This window comes from Peromyscus eremicus, chromosome 9 (assembly GCF_949786415.1).
Source record: "Peromyscus eremicus chromosome 9, PerEre_H2_v1, whole genome shotgun sequence".
NCBI classification, from domain to species: domain Eukaryota; kingdom Metazoa; phylum Chordata; class Mammalia; order Rodentia; family Cricetidae; genus Peromyscus; species Peromyscus eremicus.
Genome location: NC_081425.1, coordinates 42,849,906 through 42,867,804, shown reverse-complemented (window position 1 = coordinate 42,867,804; position 17,899 = coordinate 42,849,906). Strand labels below are relative to the sequence as shown.

At 37.6% G+C, this 17,899-nt stretch overlaps 1 protein-coding gene across 4 annotated transcripts in view; it reads right to left on the bottom strand.

The window, feature by feature from the left end:
• Positions 1–17,899, bottom strand: part of Naa16 (N-alpha-acetyltransferase 16, NatA auxiliary subunit) — a 64,538-nt gene that overhangs the window by 25,681 nt on the left and 20,958 nt on the right. For all 4 annotated transcript variants that reach the window (XR_009381191.1, XR_009381192.1, XM_059273289.1 and 1 more), the window contains 3 exons: positions 16,632–16,751; positions 12,881–12,976; positions 9,298–9,404 (listed from right to left, as the gene is read on the bottom strand). Coding sequence is in view for 2 of the 4 variants with exons in the window: in XM_059273289.1 (XP_059129272.1) it covers positions 9,298–9,404; positions 12,881–12,976; positions 16,632–16,751 (323 nt within the window). In the remaining 2 variants the exon portion in view is untranslated. The remainder of the gene's footprint in view (positions 1–9,297; positions 9,405–12,880; positions 12,977–16,631; positions 16,752–17,899) is intronic.

Below are 17,899 nucleotides of genomic sequence, written 5' to 3'. Positions count from 1 at the left end.
CACAGATTAGCTAAACTGTAGGTATCAAAATACTATTTCTCCCACTCCCAATCTGAGCATTTTAGAGGACTGAGGAAAAACAAATGTACTGCTGTATTTGTTAATGGTTTTAGGACTCAATGACTTCTCCTCTCCAGAAAACTGTGATTTTCAGTCTGTTTTGGTATTCTCTTCCCCCAGCACCAAAGATGAGGCTCAAACCCACCTTGGGCCTTCATAGTGAGCCCAGGGTCTTCAAAGCACTCTACGAGGGAGCTAGATCCCCAATCCCAGAATCCTGACAATTCTGAAGGACAAATTACCATATTTATATAATTCATCAACAGTTAAATTGTCTTTTGCTTCCCTGTTTTGTTCTGTAAAACTATAAACTACAATATAAATATTTAGATTTTTAAAAATATCACTCCTTACAAAAAAGTTAAGTGAAATGATTCAAAGTTTTAAAGATACATATTAAAAATGACAGTTCAAGGGCTGGAGAGATGGCTCAGCGGTTAAGAGCGCTGGCTCTTCTTCCAGAGGTCCTGAGTTCAATTCCCAGCACCTACATGGTGGCTCACAACCATCCATAATGAGATCTGGTGCCCTCTTCTGACCTGCAAGCATGAATGTAGGCAGAACACTGTATATATAATAAATAAATAAATCTTTAAAAAAAAAAATGACAGTTCAGTCAGTCAAGTGCTTGTCACACAAACCTGAAGACCCGAGTTCAAACCCAGCACTCACATGAAAGCTGGCACTAGCAGCACAGCTTGTATCTGTGATGGGCTGATGGGGTGGAGATAGGAGGATCCCTGAACTCACACACTGGCTAGCAGCCTAGCCAAATCAAGTAGCTCCAGGTTCAGCTAGAGTCCTTATCTCAAAACATAAAACGGAGAATAACTGAGGAAAACACCTGATATTAACCTCTGACCTTCACCTACTCACGTACACACATGCATATACCCCTGCGTGCATAGGTGCACAAACCCACAGGAACACGTACAAACACTACATACACAAACAAAAATGTTCAATGACTATATCTTGCTTTCTATTGTCAACAACCCTGGTAAAGGACAGAAAGGAGAATCTGTGCTTAATACAACTGGAGGTCTTCCTTCCTAATTCCCTCATCTAAATACTGCTAAAACAAGTTCTTAAACACCATTTACTGTTACTATTTTATGAAAACTGGAACTTTTAAAAGACTCTGATTTTCAGAACAATTAATTTATTTTCTTTCCCCAAGCCTCTTTTATGAACTAATCAAAATGTACTATTTACACATTTCCTGCCAGTGCAGATTTTGGTAGACATGGCTGTGAAAGAAACCTCTACATGCATTCCACTTAATAAAAAAAAGCCAGGGGGCTGGAGAGATGGCTTAGAGGTTAAGAGCACCGACTGCTCTTCCAGAGGTCCTGAGTTCAATTCCCAGCACCCACATGGTGGCTCAAAAACCATCTGTAATGAGATCTGGTGCCTTCTTCTGTATACATAATAAATAAATAAATCTTAGAGAAAAAAAAAAAGCCAGTATAATTTAATTGTCTTCATTTTGAATCCAAATTAATGTGTACCATACAATGTCAGAGTTAGCATCCATGAAGTCATGAACCATACGCTGCCCAGTACCAAAGTAAAACACTTCTCAGGCTTACACAATTTACACATTTTTGATATGTTGCTGCATACCACAGCACGATTCATTAGCGACTTAAACAATGACCGGCAGGGGCTAGACAGATGGCTCAGTGATTAAGAGCACTTGCTACTCTTCCTGAGGACCCAAGTTTGGTTCCCAGCACCCATGTCACAACTGTCTTTAACTCCAGCACCAAGGGATCGGATGCTTCTGGCAGCCAGGGCATCTGCACTCACATGCACATAGCCATGCCCAGATACACAACTGAAAACAATACATCTTTAACAGGAGAGATGGGGAAGGGCAATGGGGAGACGAGGAGGAACTAAGAGTAGAAAATGTGTAACAAAAAAGGGGGATGTGAACAAGATTCACACACAATGATGTCACTAAAACATAGTTAGGGTTGGAAAGATGGCTCAGTGGTTAAGACCACTGGCTACCCTTTCAGCAGTTCAATTCCCAGCACCCACTTTGTGGTTCACAACTGTCTGTGACTAATTCCAGGGAATCTGGTTCCCTTTTTCTGGCCTCTGAGAGTACTACACACACATAGTACAAATACATGCATGCAAGTAAAACACCCAGACACATAAATAAAATAAAATGAAATAAAAACAAACAAAAAACAGTCAAACATACTCAATGAAAACGTGCTATTAGTAGAAAGTGGCTAAAATGGTTCTCTAAAGACAAACAATGTTTAATTTAGTTTAAAACAGTAGTTTAAATAACTGATTGGTTTGTTTTTAAAACAGAGTCTAGGTATAGAGGGCTGGCTGGCCTGGAGCTGGCCATGCTGGCCTCAAAGTCAAGCCAACCTTCCAACTGCTGGGATTACAAGCAAGTGGCACATGTCCTACTGAACCGCAATTTAAAAAGAGACTTTGATGCTAAGGATGAGGTGCACAAACCTAATGTAGGCACTCAGGAGGGTGGTAAGTTTGAGACCCGCATGGGCTACATATACATAGTGAGTCCACATTTTAGAAAACAAAAGATGGGTTTCTCTGATGTGGAATCTAAAAAGCTGACTTCATGAGCCTACAATTATTGTCACTGGAGGCCCAGAAGGGTGAGGAGGATAGAAGGTTGATGTAACAGGTACAAAAACAAACAGGAAAGTGTAGCAGTTACCAAAACAGACAAGAAGAGTATACTGTACTGCTCTAGCGCGTCTTAAACTGTGTGCTGCAGGCTCAGGGGTCACAAACAGGGAAGACTCCAAATGTCTGGTAATATGTAAAGGTTGCTGAATGTGCAGTGACCAAGAATAGTTCAAAATGAGACACACAGTGACTACCACGTGTCTCTGGTGGCATGTAACAAGCACACTTTGTACTGCACTTGTCACTACACTACTCATGGCAACAAACGGTACCTAACACACCGTGGCTTAGATTCAAGACAAGCACACAATGAATTATAGCATTCCTACACACACAGTTTTCTGCTCTTAAGCAACACTATGGTTTAGTTGCAAAAAGCCATTTAATATTTTTCCTACCATCATTCTTCAGACTCTAAGTATCAAATTACTGTCTTTGGATTCTATTAGAATTTTTAAAAAATTTCTGTGTAAGTTACAGACATGGGTTTCATTAAAATAATCATTCAGTGGAGGTGGGAGAGATGGCTCAGGAGTTAAGAGCACTGGCTGCTCTTCCAAAAGACCGGAGTTGAGTTCCTAGTATCAGTGTCAGGCAGCTCATGGTTCACAGGTAATACATTCAGGCAAAATATCCGTATACATAAAAATAAATAAATAATCTTATCCAGGCGGTGGTGGCATACACCTTTAATCCCAGCACCTAGGAAGCAGAGGTAGGCAGATTTCTGTGAGTTCGAGGCCAGCCTAGTCTACAAAATAAGTTCCAGGACAACTAGGGCTACATAGAGGGACCCTGTCTTGAAAGCAGAAAAAAAAAAACAGTAAATAAATAATCTTGAAGAAATAATTCAGGGGTTGGGGATTTAGCTCAGTGGTAGAGCACTTGCCTAGCAAGCACAAGGCCCTGGGTTCGGTTCTCAGCTGGGGGGGGGGGGGGGATTTTAATTCAATGTATTCTGGCTTGGGATTAGGATAGAATTTCTAACAATTTCTGAAAAGTCATAAATATGCTTCTGTCGTTTTGCCCCATATATTTATATGAAGCAATATTCTAAGTATTGGCAAATATAAAACCAAAGTATCAGCTGGGCGGTGGTGGCGTACACCTTTAATCCCAGCACTTGGGAGGCAGAGCCAGGCAGATCTTTGTGAGTTCGAGGTCAGCCTGGTCTACAGAGTGAGATTCAGGACAGGCACCAAAGCTACACAGAGAAACCCTGTCTCAAAAAAAAACAAAACAAAACAAAAAACCAAAACAAAACAAAAAAAACAAAAACCTTTGTGTTGGGTTGGGGATTTAGCTCTACCACTGATCACTCAGTGGGTAAACCCCTTGCCATTCAAGCATGAGAACTCAAGGTTTTTGGGTTTTTTTTAAAGATTTATTTTATTATGCATACAGTATTCTGCCTGTGTGTATGCCCACACGCCAGAAGAGGGCATCAGATCTCATTATCGATGGTTATGAGCCACCATCTGGTTGCTGGGAATTGAACTCGGGACCTCTCAAAGAGCAACCAGTGCTTTTAACCTCTGAGCCATCTCTTCAAGCCAAGAACCCAAGTTTTAACCTCTAGAACTCACATAAAAGCTGGGCAGAATTGCATGTGCCTGTAATCTCAGTGGTCCTATAAGGAGATGGGAGACAGACAGAAGCACCCCAGAATCTCATTGGCCAGCTAGCATGGTATATGCAGTCAACAGCAAAGACAAGACACTCAAACAAGGTAGAATTCTGGCAAGGACAAACACTGACGTTATCCTCCAACCTCCAAATGCTTCTGCAGACTCACACACATCACAAGCATAAAAATCAAGTTTAGTTTAAAGGAACTAAATGTGCTCTATGTCTTGCAGAACCAAATGTGTAGCCAAGATTTAATCCTTTGGATAAAAACGGATAAGCACATCCACCATTAGTATGCAAATACACCCTTATCTTTAATAAGTGATATAACTATAAGTGGACCAAAGAAGTGTTTTAAAATAAATTTCATCATGGTTTATTATCAGTAAATGTTTGATCTACATACTTATTTCATATACTTATAGACCAAGGGGTTAATAAAAACTTCTCAGGTGAGTTCAAGGCCAGCCTCGTCTACAGAGCAAGATCCAGAACAGGCACCAAAACTACACAGAGAAATCCTGTCTCAAAGGAAAAAAAAAAACAAAAACAAAAATAAACTTCTCAGGCAAAAAGCATCACATGTGGAAAAGTTTAAGAGGCTCTGCTCTACAGTGAAATGGGGTAATAACAGTTCCTAACAATTTATATTTTTCTAAAATTACAAGACAGGAGTTCCAAATTTGCTAACACAGATTTATTTAGGAAGCCAGAGATGTTAGTTACCCTATCTGGTCACTAGATACTGTATACATGTACAGAATAGGCACACTGCACTCCATAATTATGTGTATTTTCTATCAACAAAATAAATAAAGGCCAGTCCTCAATTTTCACCATTAATTTATCAGAAAAAAACATTGAAGATTAAGTAAACTCATGAGGCTGGGTGAAGCGGCACATGCCTTTAATCTCAGCACTGAAAAAGCAGAAGCAGGTAGAACTCTATGTTTCAGGTCAGCCTTGTTAATATAGTGAGTTCTAGACTAGCCAGGGCTATTTAGGGAGACCCTATCTCAGATAAATTAGATAGATGATAGATAGATAGATAGATAGATAGATAGATAGATAGATAGATAGATAGACAGACAAGCAAGTAAGCAAACAAACTCATGATCTGGAGATTAATGTAATTGTTTTTCAAAGGAACAGTTCTGAAGGTGGGATCCAAGACCCCCAGTTTTAGACAATCCAGACAGAATCAGAAACTGGTTCTCTACAATCTCTGCTTACAAACCCTCTAGTTAACACATATACAAGAGTTCAAGAACATGGATAAAACAAAATTAAAGGTAGCAGACATCTTTTAATGTAGCATAACCATCCTATTAATCTTTCTTAGAATATTTGCAACTGAAAACTTCTTTCAGGCTTAGAAATTTAGTATTCAAATTGTTTTAAGTATGTGGCCATTATTTTTGTTTTCATTAACCTACACTGCCATCTACTGACGGTTTGCAAACACTTTAGCTAACAGTTTTTTGGGTTTTTTTTCATATTTAGTGTGTGTGTGTTTGTGTGTGTGTGCACACACACTGGTACACCCTTCCCCAGCCAGAACATCACAGCACACATGGAGGAACAGGGAAGCCTGCAAAAGTCTCCGTTTCTTCTATCATGTGAATCCCAGGAATCTAACTCAGGCTTGGTAGCAATCACCATTACCTACTGAGCCATCTTGCCAGCCCTCAAGACACAGGTTTTAAATAAGTTTTACTGTTCTGGAGTAAGCATACTTTCTGCACCAAGTTTAAATAATCAAAAGCACAACAAACTAGCTGTGTGTGGTGGAGCAGGCCTTTATTCTTGGCACTCAGGAAGCAGAGTCTCTGTAAATTCAAGGTCAATTTGATCTACATAGTAAGTTCCAGGACAGCCAGGACTACATACTGAGAGTTCATCAAAACAAAATAAATAACTAAAAAATAAGTACAACAAAACATCCACTGAAGTTACTCAAGATAGCTCAGTGGGATAGAATTTGCCTCATGAGCTTAATGACCTGAGTTCAATTCCTAGAACTCATGGTAAAAAGAGACCCAACTCCCCAAAGTTGTCCTTTGACCATCACAAGGGTGTCCTGGATGTGCACACCTGTACTCACACTTTATACACATAAAATTTTTTTTTAATTTAACAGTTTTTCTCAGTTATAGGAACCCATTTCATTTCTTACTATTTCTGTTATCAAGTAGGTAATACCTAATATGGAAAATCAGTAATATAATGTCCATCGTTCATTTCTGTTATATATTGAGAGCTAATTGTGTGTGTGTGTGAGGTGTGTATTGTATTTGTGTGGTATATGTACCTGAGTGTGCAGGTGCACATGTACAGGGCTGGGACAAGACATCTGCCATTTTTCTCTATAACTCTCTGTCTTATTACCTTCAGACAGGGTCTCTCCCTGTCAACCAGAAGCTCACCAATTGAGCTACACTGTGGGACTGAGAGGATTTTGGTAAGTACAGCCATGCCTGGCTTTTTAAGTAGGTACTAAGATTCAAACTCAGATCCTCTAGTTTAATTCCTGATGCCACTACTGGGAGACAGCAGTAATTTTAAGAGGGACCTTTTATGGGAGGAAAGTTAGGTCATGGCAAGGCATGTCTTTCAGAGTATATTGATGTTCCAGTCCTTTCTTTTCCTTTTCAATTTCTGCCTGCCACGATGTGATCAAGTCTGTTCCTCTATACATTCCCCTCACCAAGATGTTCATCTCTGCCACAGGACCAAAACAACCAAGCCCCCAAACTGTGAACCAAAATAAGCCTTTCCTGAGCTGAAGTTATTTTTTGCTGATATTTTCTCACAGTGATGGACACTAACACAATGTCTTAAAATTTTCACAATCTTTAAATCTTCCAAGTTCAACTATCTTCTCGTTTTAAATATTTTTTTTCCAAGTAGTTACATTAGCTTAGGACTAAACGGGTTCTATTATATTTTAATTATTAAAAACTCTATTAAAGCTTCATTAAAATTCAGCCTGGGAAAATACTGTGCCTGTTGCAGAGATAACTTCCTAAAGCATGGCCTTTGACCTATGATCTTTGTGATTCAAGCTCAAGCAAGTAAGTGACAGTCAGAATTCCCAATAAGCTGTGGTTCACAAAACCAGAACACGCTCACGAGTGGAACAGGAGGTGACTGTCAGGAACTCATCAACTGCTATGGTGTGAACATGGTTTGTGTGGGTCCCTCATGGCTTCCTGAACCAGTAAGATGTTCTAACCTGATCTTATTTCCAACATTTTATTATTCACAAGTATTACTTTTTAAAATAAGGGTCAAACATAAATAAACTGATAGATACTTGATGAAAATCTTAATACCCAACAGCATCTTTCAAAAACTGACTATAAAAATGACTGACCATCCAGGAAAAGGCACAAAGCTACACAGAGAAACCCTGTCTTGAAAAATGACTGACCATAATATTTTAGACCTTAATAAGTAAAAAACAATACCAGAAACAATACTTGGGAATAAAAGTGTAACTTCCTTTCAATTAACCCTTCCCCCTTTTTCATCTGGAGAGGACTCACTAGGATGCACTGGTTAAGTCTCAGATCCTGAGCTGAAGTGATCCCCCTGCCTTATCTCCCAAGCAGCAACAACTGCCAAGTGTGTGCTACAACACCTGGCTTTCCTACAAAGTTCGAATTCTGTTTATCTTTCAAATTGACAACCAAGACTTATGAACAGAGTAGATTCTTTACCATACTTACTTACAAAGGTATGCAGATACCCTGTCAATGTGTATGTTGTCATGTGCCCTGCTGTTTGAGACAGGCTCTTTCACTGAAACCTGGGCCGGGTCACTTAAGCAAGGCTAGGTGACCAGAAAGCCCCAGGGACCTCCATGTCCCCAGCACTGGACTACAAGAACACACCCACTTTTTACATGGATGCTTGTGCAGGAAGGTCTATACTGACTGAGCTATCTCCCCAACTCCTAAAACTATACCGATTAGGACTCAACCTATTAATTAAAACTAGTCTCTCATACTCCACTCACCTAATGGTATTCCCGCCCCCACCCCAGGTGAAGGCATCACACCACGCTGTAATGGAATCTTTAAAGATTTATTTATTTATTATGCATACAGTGTTCTGTCTGAATGTTATCCTGTATGCCAGAAGAGGGCACCAGATCTCATTATAGATGGTTGTGAGCCACCATGTAGTTGCTGGGAATTGAACTTAATACCTCTGGAAGAACAGCCAGTGCTCTTAACCTCTGAGCCACCTCTCCAGCCCCATCTAATAGCATTTTACTGTTACACAAATTCAACTATCCATGCTACTCTAAAACATGATAACGAAATGTAAGAAAAAAAAAAAAACCAAAGAAACAAAAAGTCTGGAACTCACTGTGAACCTCAAGCTGGTTTCAAACTCATTACAATTCTCCTGCCCCAGCATCTCAATTGTTGGGATTATAAACTACAAGTATGTTCCATCACATCCAACTGTATATCTCTTTCATCTACCTATCTATTTACATATTTTGGGGTTTTTTTTTTTTTGGTTTTTTTTTTTTTTTTTTTGAGACAGAGTCTCACTGTGTAGTCCTGGCTATCCTAGAACTCTCACTATAGACCAGGTTGGCCTTGAACTCAGAGATCTGCCTGCCTCTGCTGTAATTAAAGGTGTGTGCTACCACTACCATCACCACCTGGCATATCTCAGTGTTTTTAAAATGCCTTTCCTTGCTATTAACTTCATAGCATGGTAGTTCCTTTGTTAACATTTATACTATATGCATATACGTTTGGTATATAGTATTGGTATATTAGATAAAAAGACAAGCATTGGTATAATAGAGAAATCATTAAATTATAATTATAATTAAATCACAGCATAGTCCATGGAAATTTTCCTGTAATAATAGCAAAACTGATTAAAAGCCAAACTTACCTTTTCTCTATTACAATACAAAGATTTCAAAGTAGTGAACAGGGGTGGACATCCTTTGCTGAAGTTTGGTCTCAGGAACTTATCCATGAGTTCTCTAAATTTTTTACCTAGAGACAAAAGCAAACTTTGGTTGATGGAATCAACTGTTAAATAACTGAAGAGATAGAGCTCCTTCAGAACAACTATTCTGCAACCAGATTTTACACCCCAAAGTCAACACCATCTTGTCATACAACAAGCAGCATAACAGCATTGTTGCAGGTGACATTTCCCATAATTTCCGTTCAAAGTATCTTCAAGGAACACTTCAGAGACAAATAAATGAAAAGATTATGCAGTTTTAGATAACATAATTTACTAACCACCCAGGTTACAATCGTAAGAACAGGTATTCTTCCTAAGCTCTCCCTAACACAGACTTGATCCCAAACCCTGAAGATGGCATTTCCACATATACTATGACTGGCCCTACCTTCAAGAAGTAGGCAAATTATCTTTTTTTAAACACTAAAGTAGTATGGCCAATTTCAACATTTGTTCATTCCACAATCATGTATCAAGTACCCTACTATACCCCAACATTATTTTAGGTACTAGGGATATAGCAGTGATTGTAACAAAAATTTAAAAATATTTACCAACAGAAAACATCTGCAGAATAAGACATTAAAAGAATGTTACACATTAGATTGAGCTGAGGCATTTAGCTATGAAGCAATAAATACTCTACTTGCAACATCAAGCAAGTAATTTTCCTATTGCTACCTGTAACAAAAAATTCTAGTATTTTCGTTTTTGTTGTTGTTGAGACAGACCTTTGCTATATGTTTCAGGTTGGCTCCAACCAACCTTCATATTCTCCTAACTCAGGATCCTGAGTACTGTGATCATAAATGTACCCACCAATCAGAAGCAGTTGGTGTCACTTTTTCTGTAAGCAGAAACATTAAAAGGGGATAGAGTTGTAGCTCAATTAGTAAGAGCTTCCCTGGTATGCACAACGGCCCTTAATTCTATCCCTAGCACCACAGTAAAAAGGGTATGGCAGCAAATGCTTCTAATCCCAGGACTAGGGAGGTGGAGCAAGAAGAATCAGGTATTCAAAGTCATCCTTAGCTACATAAGCAGTTGGAGACCAGAATAGGATATGTGAGACTCAGCAAGAAGAGAAGGAGAAGGAAATGAGGGTACAGCAAAAGAGGAAGAAGATGAAAGGAAAGAGAAGAGAGAGGGAGCAAATACTGAAAGAAATCTACTTTTAAATGAAGATATAGGAACATAGTGACAGTAAGGCTTGAATTTATTCATTCATTAAAAAAACAGAAACACGGGGGTCAGCAAGATTACTCAATGGGTAAAGATGCATGGGCCAAGCCTGATGACCCAAGTTCAGTCCCTGGAACCCACATGGAAGGAGAGAACCAACTCCAAAAAGTTGTCCTCTGACCTCCACACACACACTGTGTCATATGCGCACAGACAACCCCACCGCCACCCCGATCTAACACATACACACAACAAGTGAATTTTAAAAACTTTTTTACAAGGTATCATACACCAGCATATTATTTAAATGTTTTCCTGGGTTTCTTTATGAGTAACAACACTGCACAATAAAACCTAGCAATTCCAAACCAACCCAACAAAACAGAATGGTTATCTGGTCAAGCAGACTGCACTAAGTAAAACATGAATAAGCAGTATCACTGAACATCATGAAAATGATTTCAGATTTCTAATCTCTTATGAAATCATATGCACCCATCTTTTGAAAGCCACAAAGTAATGTTTACATTTACATCTAGATCAGCAGTTCCCTTAAAACCAAAAGTAGTTTCAAAGATCCTATCTTCCCAGTACTTCCTCAGGCATACAGAGGAATTAATAATATTAAGATAAACAGTAAGAGGCTGTTGCTTAGAAGAATGTGCACGCTTCTACTTTGTGTGAGCCCCTGAACAAACGACGTGCCTACTAAACCCAGTTTCGTCACGTAAAAACTGATACTACACCTATTAGTATCAACAGCATTATGGTATGGCTCAAATAAGTGTAGAGTAAGCAGTATCTGGGGTTTATCAGTCACTCTATAAATACTGTCTATTTCACTCCTGATATCTGACAGCTATATACTTCTACATATCTGACAGCTATATACTTCTACAACTAATATTCGCTCCAGCATGAGTCCAGAAACAATGGCAGCATGGACTAAACTAAATCTATGAAACTATAAGAAAAGCAGATCTTTCCCCCTTTGTAGCTGTTCATCTCCAGTATCTCTGTCACAGGAAACAACAAAAAAAGGGACTGATACTGAGGACTTCAAAGGAATGGTGCTTTCTCAAATACTGTGAAGGGCACAAAGAGCTCACAACTCTTTCCTTGACTATATACCCTAAAAAGATAGAAGACTTGAAAATATTACTTGAAAATATTATGAAAATATCATAAATCACAACAGTTCATCTGTAATTTGTCATCGATTCTAAGAAATTTTTTTTTTTTTTTTTTTTTTTTTTTTTTTTTTTTTTTGGTTTTTTGAGACAGGGTTTCTCTGTGTAGCTTTGCGCCTTTCCTGGAACTCACTTGGTAGTCCAGGCTGGCCTCGAACTCACAGAGATCCGCCTGGCTCTACCTCCCGAATGCTGGGATCAAAGGCGTGCGCCACCACCGCCCGGCTCGATTCTAAGAAATTTTATCTTCTAAATATAGCTGCTTTTTTAAAGTCATGTTAAGAAAATCTTTCTGTACATATAGCTTACAATACTTAAAACCAATATTAATCTATATATTGAAGCATGACATTCTTATTTATATAATAAAATTTATAACTGATCATTTTTTATATACTAAAAATTGTATTTATTCTTTTTAAATTGATTACTGAAATCATATATTAGTGATCAATGTTCCCTACAATGTCTTTGATGAGAGAATAGAAATTTTACAGATTTATGAATTTGGATACATTCAGGTATAAAGGAAATACCTGTCCCCTGGTGCTATTTGACAACTTCATCTTGTGCCCAATTCTCTCTTCCATGTATACATCTGTTTTCATATTATTTGACATGTCAGTTTATTGGAGGATATCAAATATTTTACCAAACAATAGGAAGACTAGAGAAATGCCTACCAGCAGAAACCAAGGAATCCAAATACACAATGGATTAAGCCACAATGAAAGCCCCCTCAGCACAGTTGGCAAACTGTATCGTGCTCCCTATTCTTTCTCTATGCTAGCAATAATACTTCATACATCATAACATCATTTCACAGCCTCAACATAGTTTCATGTTACGAAAACTGGCATTTCTAAGCCCCTTTACACTGGGAATAGCCATTTGATTGGTAGTGACCAATGGTATTTCAGTGGGCTTGATGACAAATTGGCTTGCAATATAAATGACCACTCTTACTCATAAGAGATATTTATTTTTATATATATAGTATATATATGAAAAAAAATATATATATATACACTATATATAAACTCTAGAACACAAAGAAGAATTTAAAACATGAATGGTACCAATTAATTTCAAAAGCATTAGCATTACAGAAGATATCCTAATATTACCTGGGACAAAATTCAAGGGCAATCTTCTCGGTGAAACTGCTCTGGGGTGCTGCTTACTAATTTCTTCATAAATCTGAAGCCTCTCATCTGAAGAGCCTAGTGTCAGTAAAAATGCATGAGATTATAGCATCATAATTTTTATCTATAACAGTAACAAACTTTAAGACAAAAAATTGTATTATCACTGTCAAAGCTGCTTTCAATTTTGCCAAAAATTACATTTAAAACTGCAGTGATAAAAATACTATAATCAGGAAATCATCCTTTGTGTGTGTGTGTGTGTGTGTGTATGTGTGTGTGTATGTGTGTGTGTGTGTGTGTGTGTGTGTGTGTGTGTGTATGCGTGTGTGTGTGTGTGTGTGTGTGTGTGTGTGTGTGTTTTCAGCTCTTGAACTGACAGAGATCCACCTGCCTCTATCTTCCAAGTGCTAGGATTAAAGGCATGTGCTACATCTTAAAATTATCCTTTTAAACCAAATCTCCAGGAGAAACTCAACAGTCCTTCACTAGATTCTACATCCAACTCAAATCACTTACATCAAGTCAGAAAAGGTGCATTTCTCTTCTATCCCTTAGCTCTCAAACCATGAAAAAGAAAATCATTTTGTGATATACTGCTTATAATATATGTTATATAAATACTATAAACTAACGAAGCCTCCCCCAAAAGTCTACAATACCTGTATGCTTAAATAACTGTTTTAGGATTGTGGTTATAAATGTTTTAGTTTAAAAATGAACTATATTTCTTGATTGCTTTGACACTTGAAATCTTCACTGAAATTCCACAAAAACCCAAAAATCATTAGAAGAGATTCTTTAGGGGATGGAGAGATGGCCCAGCCATTAAGGGTACTTGATACTCTTGCAAAGGACCTGGGTTTAATTCCCAGAGCCTACACGATGGCTTACAACTGTCTGTAATTATAGTCCAGAAGATCTAACATCCTATTCTGGCCTCTGTGAGCACCAGGCACACATGACACAGAAATATATGCAGACAAACATCCATATACATAAAATATAGATCAATCTAAAAAAATAGGTTCTTTAAAGTGGCAATTATTTTTCCCAAATAAAATAACAAGTAGTAACTCCAAAGAATCATTTAACTTTTTAGTACCATAAAGAAAATCCATGAGAATAACATACTATATCCAGAATAGAATCAGTGTAATTCCTGCATAATTTATAAAGACACTACTGTGCATAAGCAATCAGATTACTTATAGCAGTATTTTAAAGAAAAAGTAAACAAAACTTTTTTAAATTGTAGGGTTTTAAGGGGATTCTAATTCAGATCACAAAAATGTAATTTTAAGAATAATCCATCGCACGAGACGTGGTGGCGCATGTCTTTAATCCCAGTACTCAGGAGGCAGAGGCAGGTGTGTATCTTTGATTTCATGGTTAGCTTTAGTCTACACAGAGTTCCAGCTTCTAAATCAATAACCAACCCTTAGTTAATGCAAAGAAGGTATTGCCACAGTAAAAGGGCTATTTGTATCAAAATTATAAAAAGATTGTAAACCACGTGGTGGTGGCACACACATTTAATCCCAGCACTAGGGAGGCAAAAGCAGGAAGGATCTCTGTGAGTTTGCAGCTAGCCTGGTCTACAGAGCGAGATCCAGAACAGCCAGGGCTGTTACACAGAGAAACTGTCTTGAAAAACAAACAAAAAAGATTGTAGTTCAAGAGGTAATGTTGGACTTTTGTGTAGACTCATACCTTCCCCTAGTACTGTGCTTTGGAGTGCCAATGTGGTTGAATTTTTAAAATGGGGATATCTGAAAAATACTTTTGTTCACATTGTTAACAATTTGGAGACTTCACAGAATATTAAGGACCTTTACTTAAAATATATAATGAAAGCTACTGGTTTTTTTTTGTTGTTGTTGTTTTTGTTTTTTTGGTTTTTCGAGACAGAGTTTATCTGTGTATCTTTGGAGCCTGTCCTGGAACTCACTCTGTAGCCCAGGCTGGCCTGGAACTCACAGAGATCCGCCTGCCTCTGCCTCCCGGGCGCTGGGATTAAAGGCGTGCGCCACCACTGCCGGCATTGATTTTTTTTTTTTTAAAGTTCTCAGCTGGGTGGTGGTGGTTCATGCCTTCAATCCCTCGGGTTTGAAGAGGCAAGAGAATCTCTGTGAGTTCGAGGCTAGCCTGGTCTATAGAGTGAGTTCCAGGACAGGCTCTAAAACTACATAGAGAAACCCTGTCTGGAAAAACCAAAACCAAAACCAAAACCAAAACCAACCAAAACAAAATTTTCATGTTACTAGTTTTAAAATAATAAACTATATTTAAAAAAATAAAATAACAAAACAAGATAACTTTGTGTTGCATTCCAGAAAAAATCAAGTCTTATGTATGTAGTTTAATTAGTATTAAGTCAAGGCAGTACTATTTTAATGCCCTACTTGAAGTCTTAAGTTGGAGCTCCAGAATACCATGGGGGAAAAACATATCAAGGAATCTAAAAAGATGGGTAGTGTAAGTAATTTTAAAATCAACGCTTTATACTATCAAGCACCTTAAAATGTAAACTATGGTACTTATTTTACTAAAATACTTAAGGACTTCATTATTAATTGCTATGTCAATGTGGAGGTTAACCTTCACTGTCAACCGGAATGGATTTGGAATCACCTAATCAGAACCTCTGGGTCTGACTTTGAGGGAGTGAACAAGGAGGTTAAACAGAGGGAAAAGATCCATATAGAATATGGGTAGCACACCCCCGGGTTGAAATTCAAAGGTAGAATAAGAGAAAAGGAGAAAGCAAGTTGAGCACCCACCTAAGTCACCTCTGCTTCCTGTTACTAACCACTTCACTGTCCCACCCCATGCCTACGGTGAGCCAAAATAAACCTTCCTCTTGTTTTGGTCAAGTAACTAACATAGCTAATAACTAGTAGTTTAAAGACAAAAGTCATAGTTATTTTACATTTCCAACATGAATACATGCAACTTTTGCCCTTTTTTTTGCTTTGTTGACTAAACAGTATTTAGTCAATATTTTAATCATTTTCCTAAAAAGAAGTATTTAAGAAAACAAAAAATGTTGTAACTTATTTCAGACATAAATAAATATGATTTTTTTGTTTGGTTTTTTTTTCGAGACAGGGTTTCTCTGTGTAGCTTTGGAGCTCGCTCTGTAGACCAGGCTGGCCTCGAACTCAGTGATCCACCTGCCTCTGCCTACTGAGTGCTAGGATTAAAGGCGTAAAGCCTTGTCTGTTAAGATTTTAAATGACCCTTACTCTCATTCCTTCACTGACTTTAGAGCCTACTCCTTCAGGATTCCGATGTATACTGAAGAACAGCTAAAATATCCAGCCTTGTGGACTGAACAACTACTGGATTCCCGGACTTTCTTTCGGAAGATAGCCATTGTTGGGTGCTAGACCACAGCCTGTAAGCCACTCTAATAAATCCCTTTATACATACACACATAGTCATACTATCAGTTCTGTTCCTCTACAGGACCCTGACTAATACAAACCCTAATACGAACACAAAATAAAAAAAAGATTTTAAATGGATGCAGGAACCTAAAATCATCTATTAGTATTATTATTAAGTATAAATATTTAGTGAACTTTCACACCCACATTTAATCTGTAACTTTGCTACATGGAAAAGTTAACTGTTAATGCTAGAATGATTTATTCTCAAGGATTACTACAGCTTCCGTTTTATCATACTTCCAAAGCTCCTTAAGGAAGAAGAGACAAACCATACATACGGAGTTGCAATGCCTTTTCCAAGCCTTCATAGTAATGCCAGTTTTCTGCATTCCGGTCAAGCAAGTTTTTGAATACGTCACTGGCTTCTTTCAATCTTCCCAATTTCAACAGCATTTCCCCTAAAATTAAGTTTCAAATCACATTCATTTTGCTTAAACATTAGTTTTTTGACCCAAGATAATTCTCTAAGCATTACTGGTGAACTAGTATTTTATGAAAACCCCAATTCTACATGTCTTCCTTTGGCCTTATTATATAAAATTTATATAAATAAATAAATTTATAGTTTGTCTTCAGAAATGAATCATATTCATTTTTGGCTCCGTCCAATTCCCTAAATATACAGATAGATACTAACTTCTTAGTGTAAAAAAAAAAAAAGTCTCTTTTCATTATTTTTATAGCCTCCTGGAGATAATTAAAGCCTACACAGTAAAATCCAACTAGCAAGTCATCCAAATGGAATATGCCAACCTTCTTACTGTAAGATTTAAATGTCTTCCATATTGACATTCCTTCCATATTAACTGTCTGTTCTCTGTTTCTTTTCTAGATTAAAATTGTGTAAGTTAACTCAGTACAATTATATAACTAAATATTATTTCACAGCAATAAACATAAGCCATGTTCACGTGTGAGTCACCTTTAAGGTTCAAATCTTTTTACTAAGTCAGAAAAACTGCAAGTGAGTCTGGGAGGCAAGGCACTGAAGCCCTCAGACACAATGGGAAGTACACTTAAACTAAGGGAAAAGAGGCTTTTCTTAAATGAATATACCATACATTCTTATTGCCAATATTTCCCATTCCCCAAGGAATCAATTTCAAACAAAGCTTTGGAATATCTCTATAATATTATTTAACATTCACCATACTGGGGTAGGTGGCATATAATATAATTTATTCATATTTTTTGTTTTATATAACCAAATTCCAAAACAAAATTAAACTGGGTATAATTACATCACACATACCAACTTTGTGAACTTGAACAAGCAATTAGACCTGATATAAAATGGCCAGATATAACTGCTGGGTAACAGAGACACGATAAATAAGCCCCAGCTACATATTAACCAATCTAGTAACTTCCCTGCCTTTCCTAGATATAACTGGAAACAACATATTTTCATTCCCATAAACATCTGTTATCTGCTGCCACCATGAAGCAAATACTGTAAGAACCCATAGAGCAAATAAGTGTACAAGCATATCAATTAAGTGAAAATCTATTAACTTTTACAATTTTTGAAAGGATCTTAGCTAAT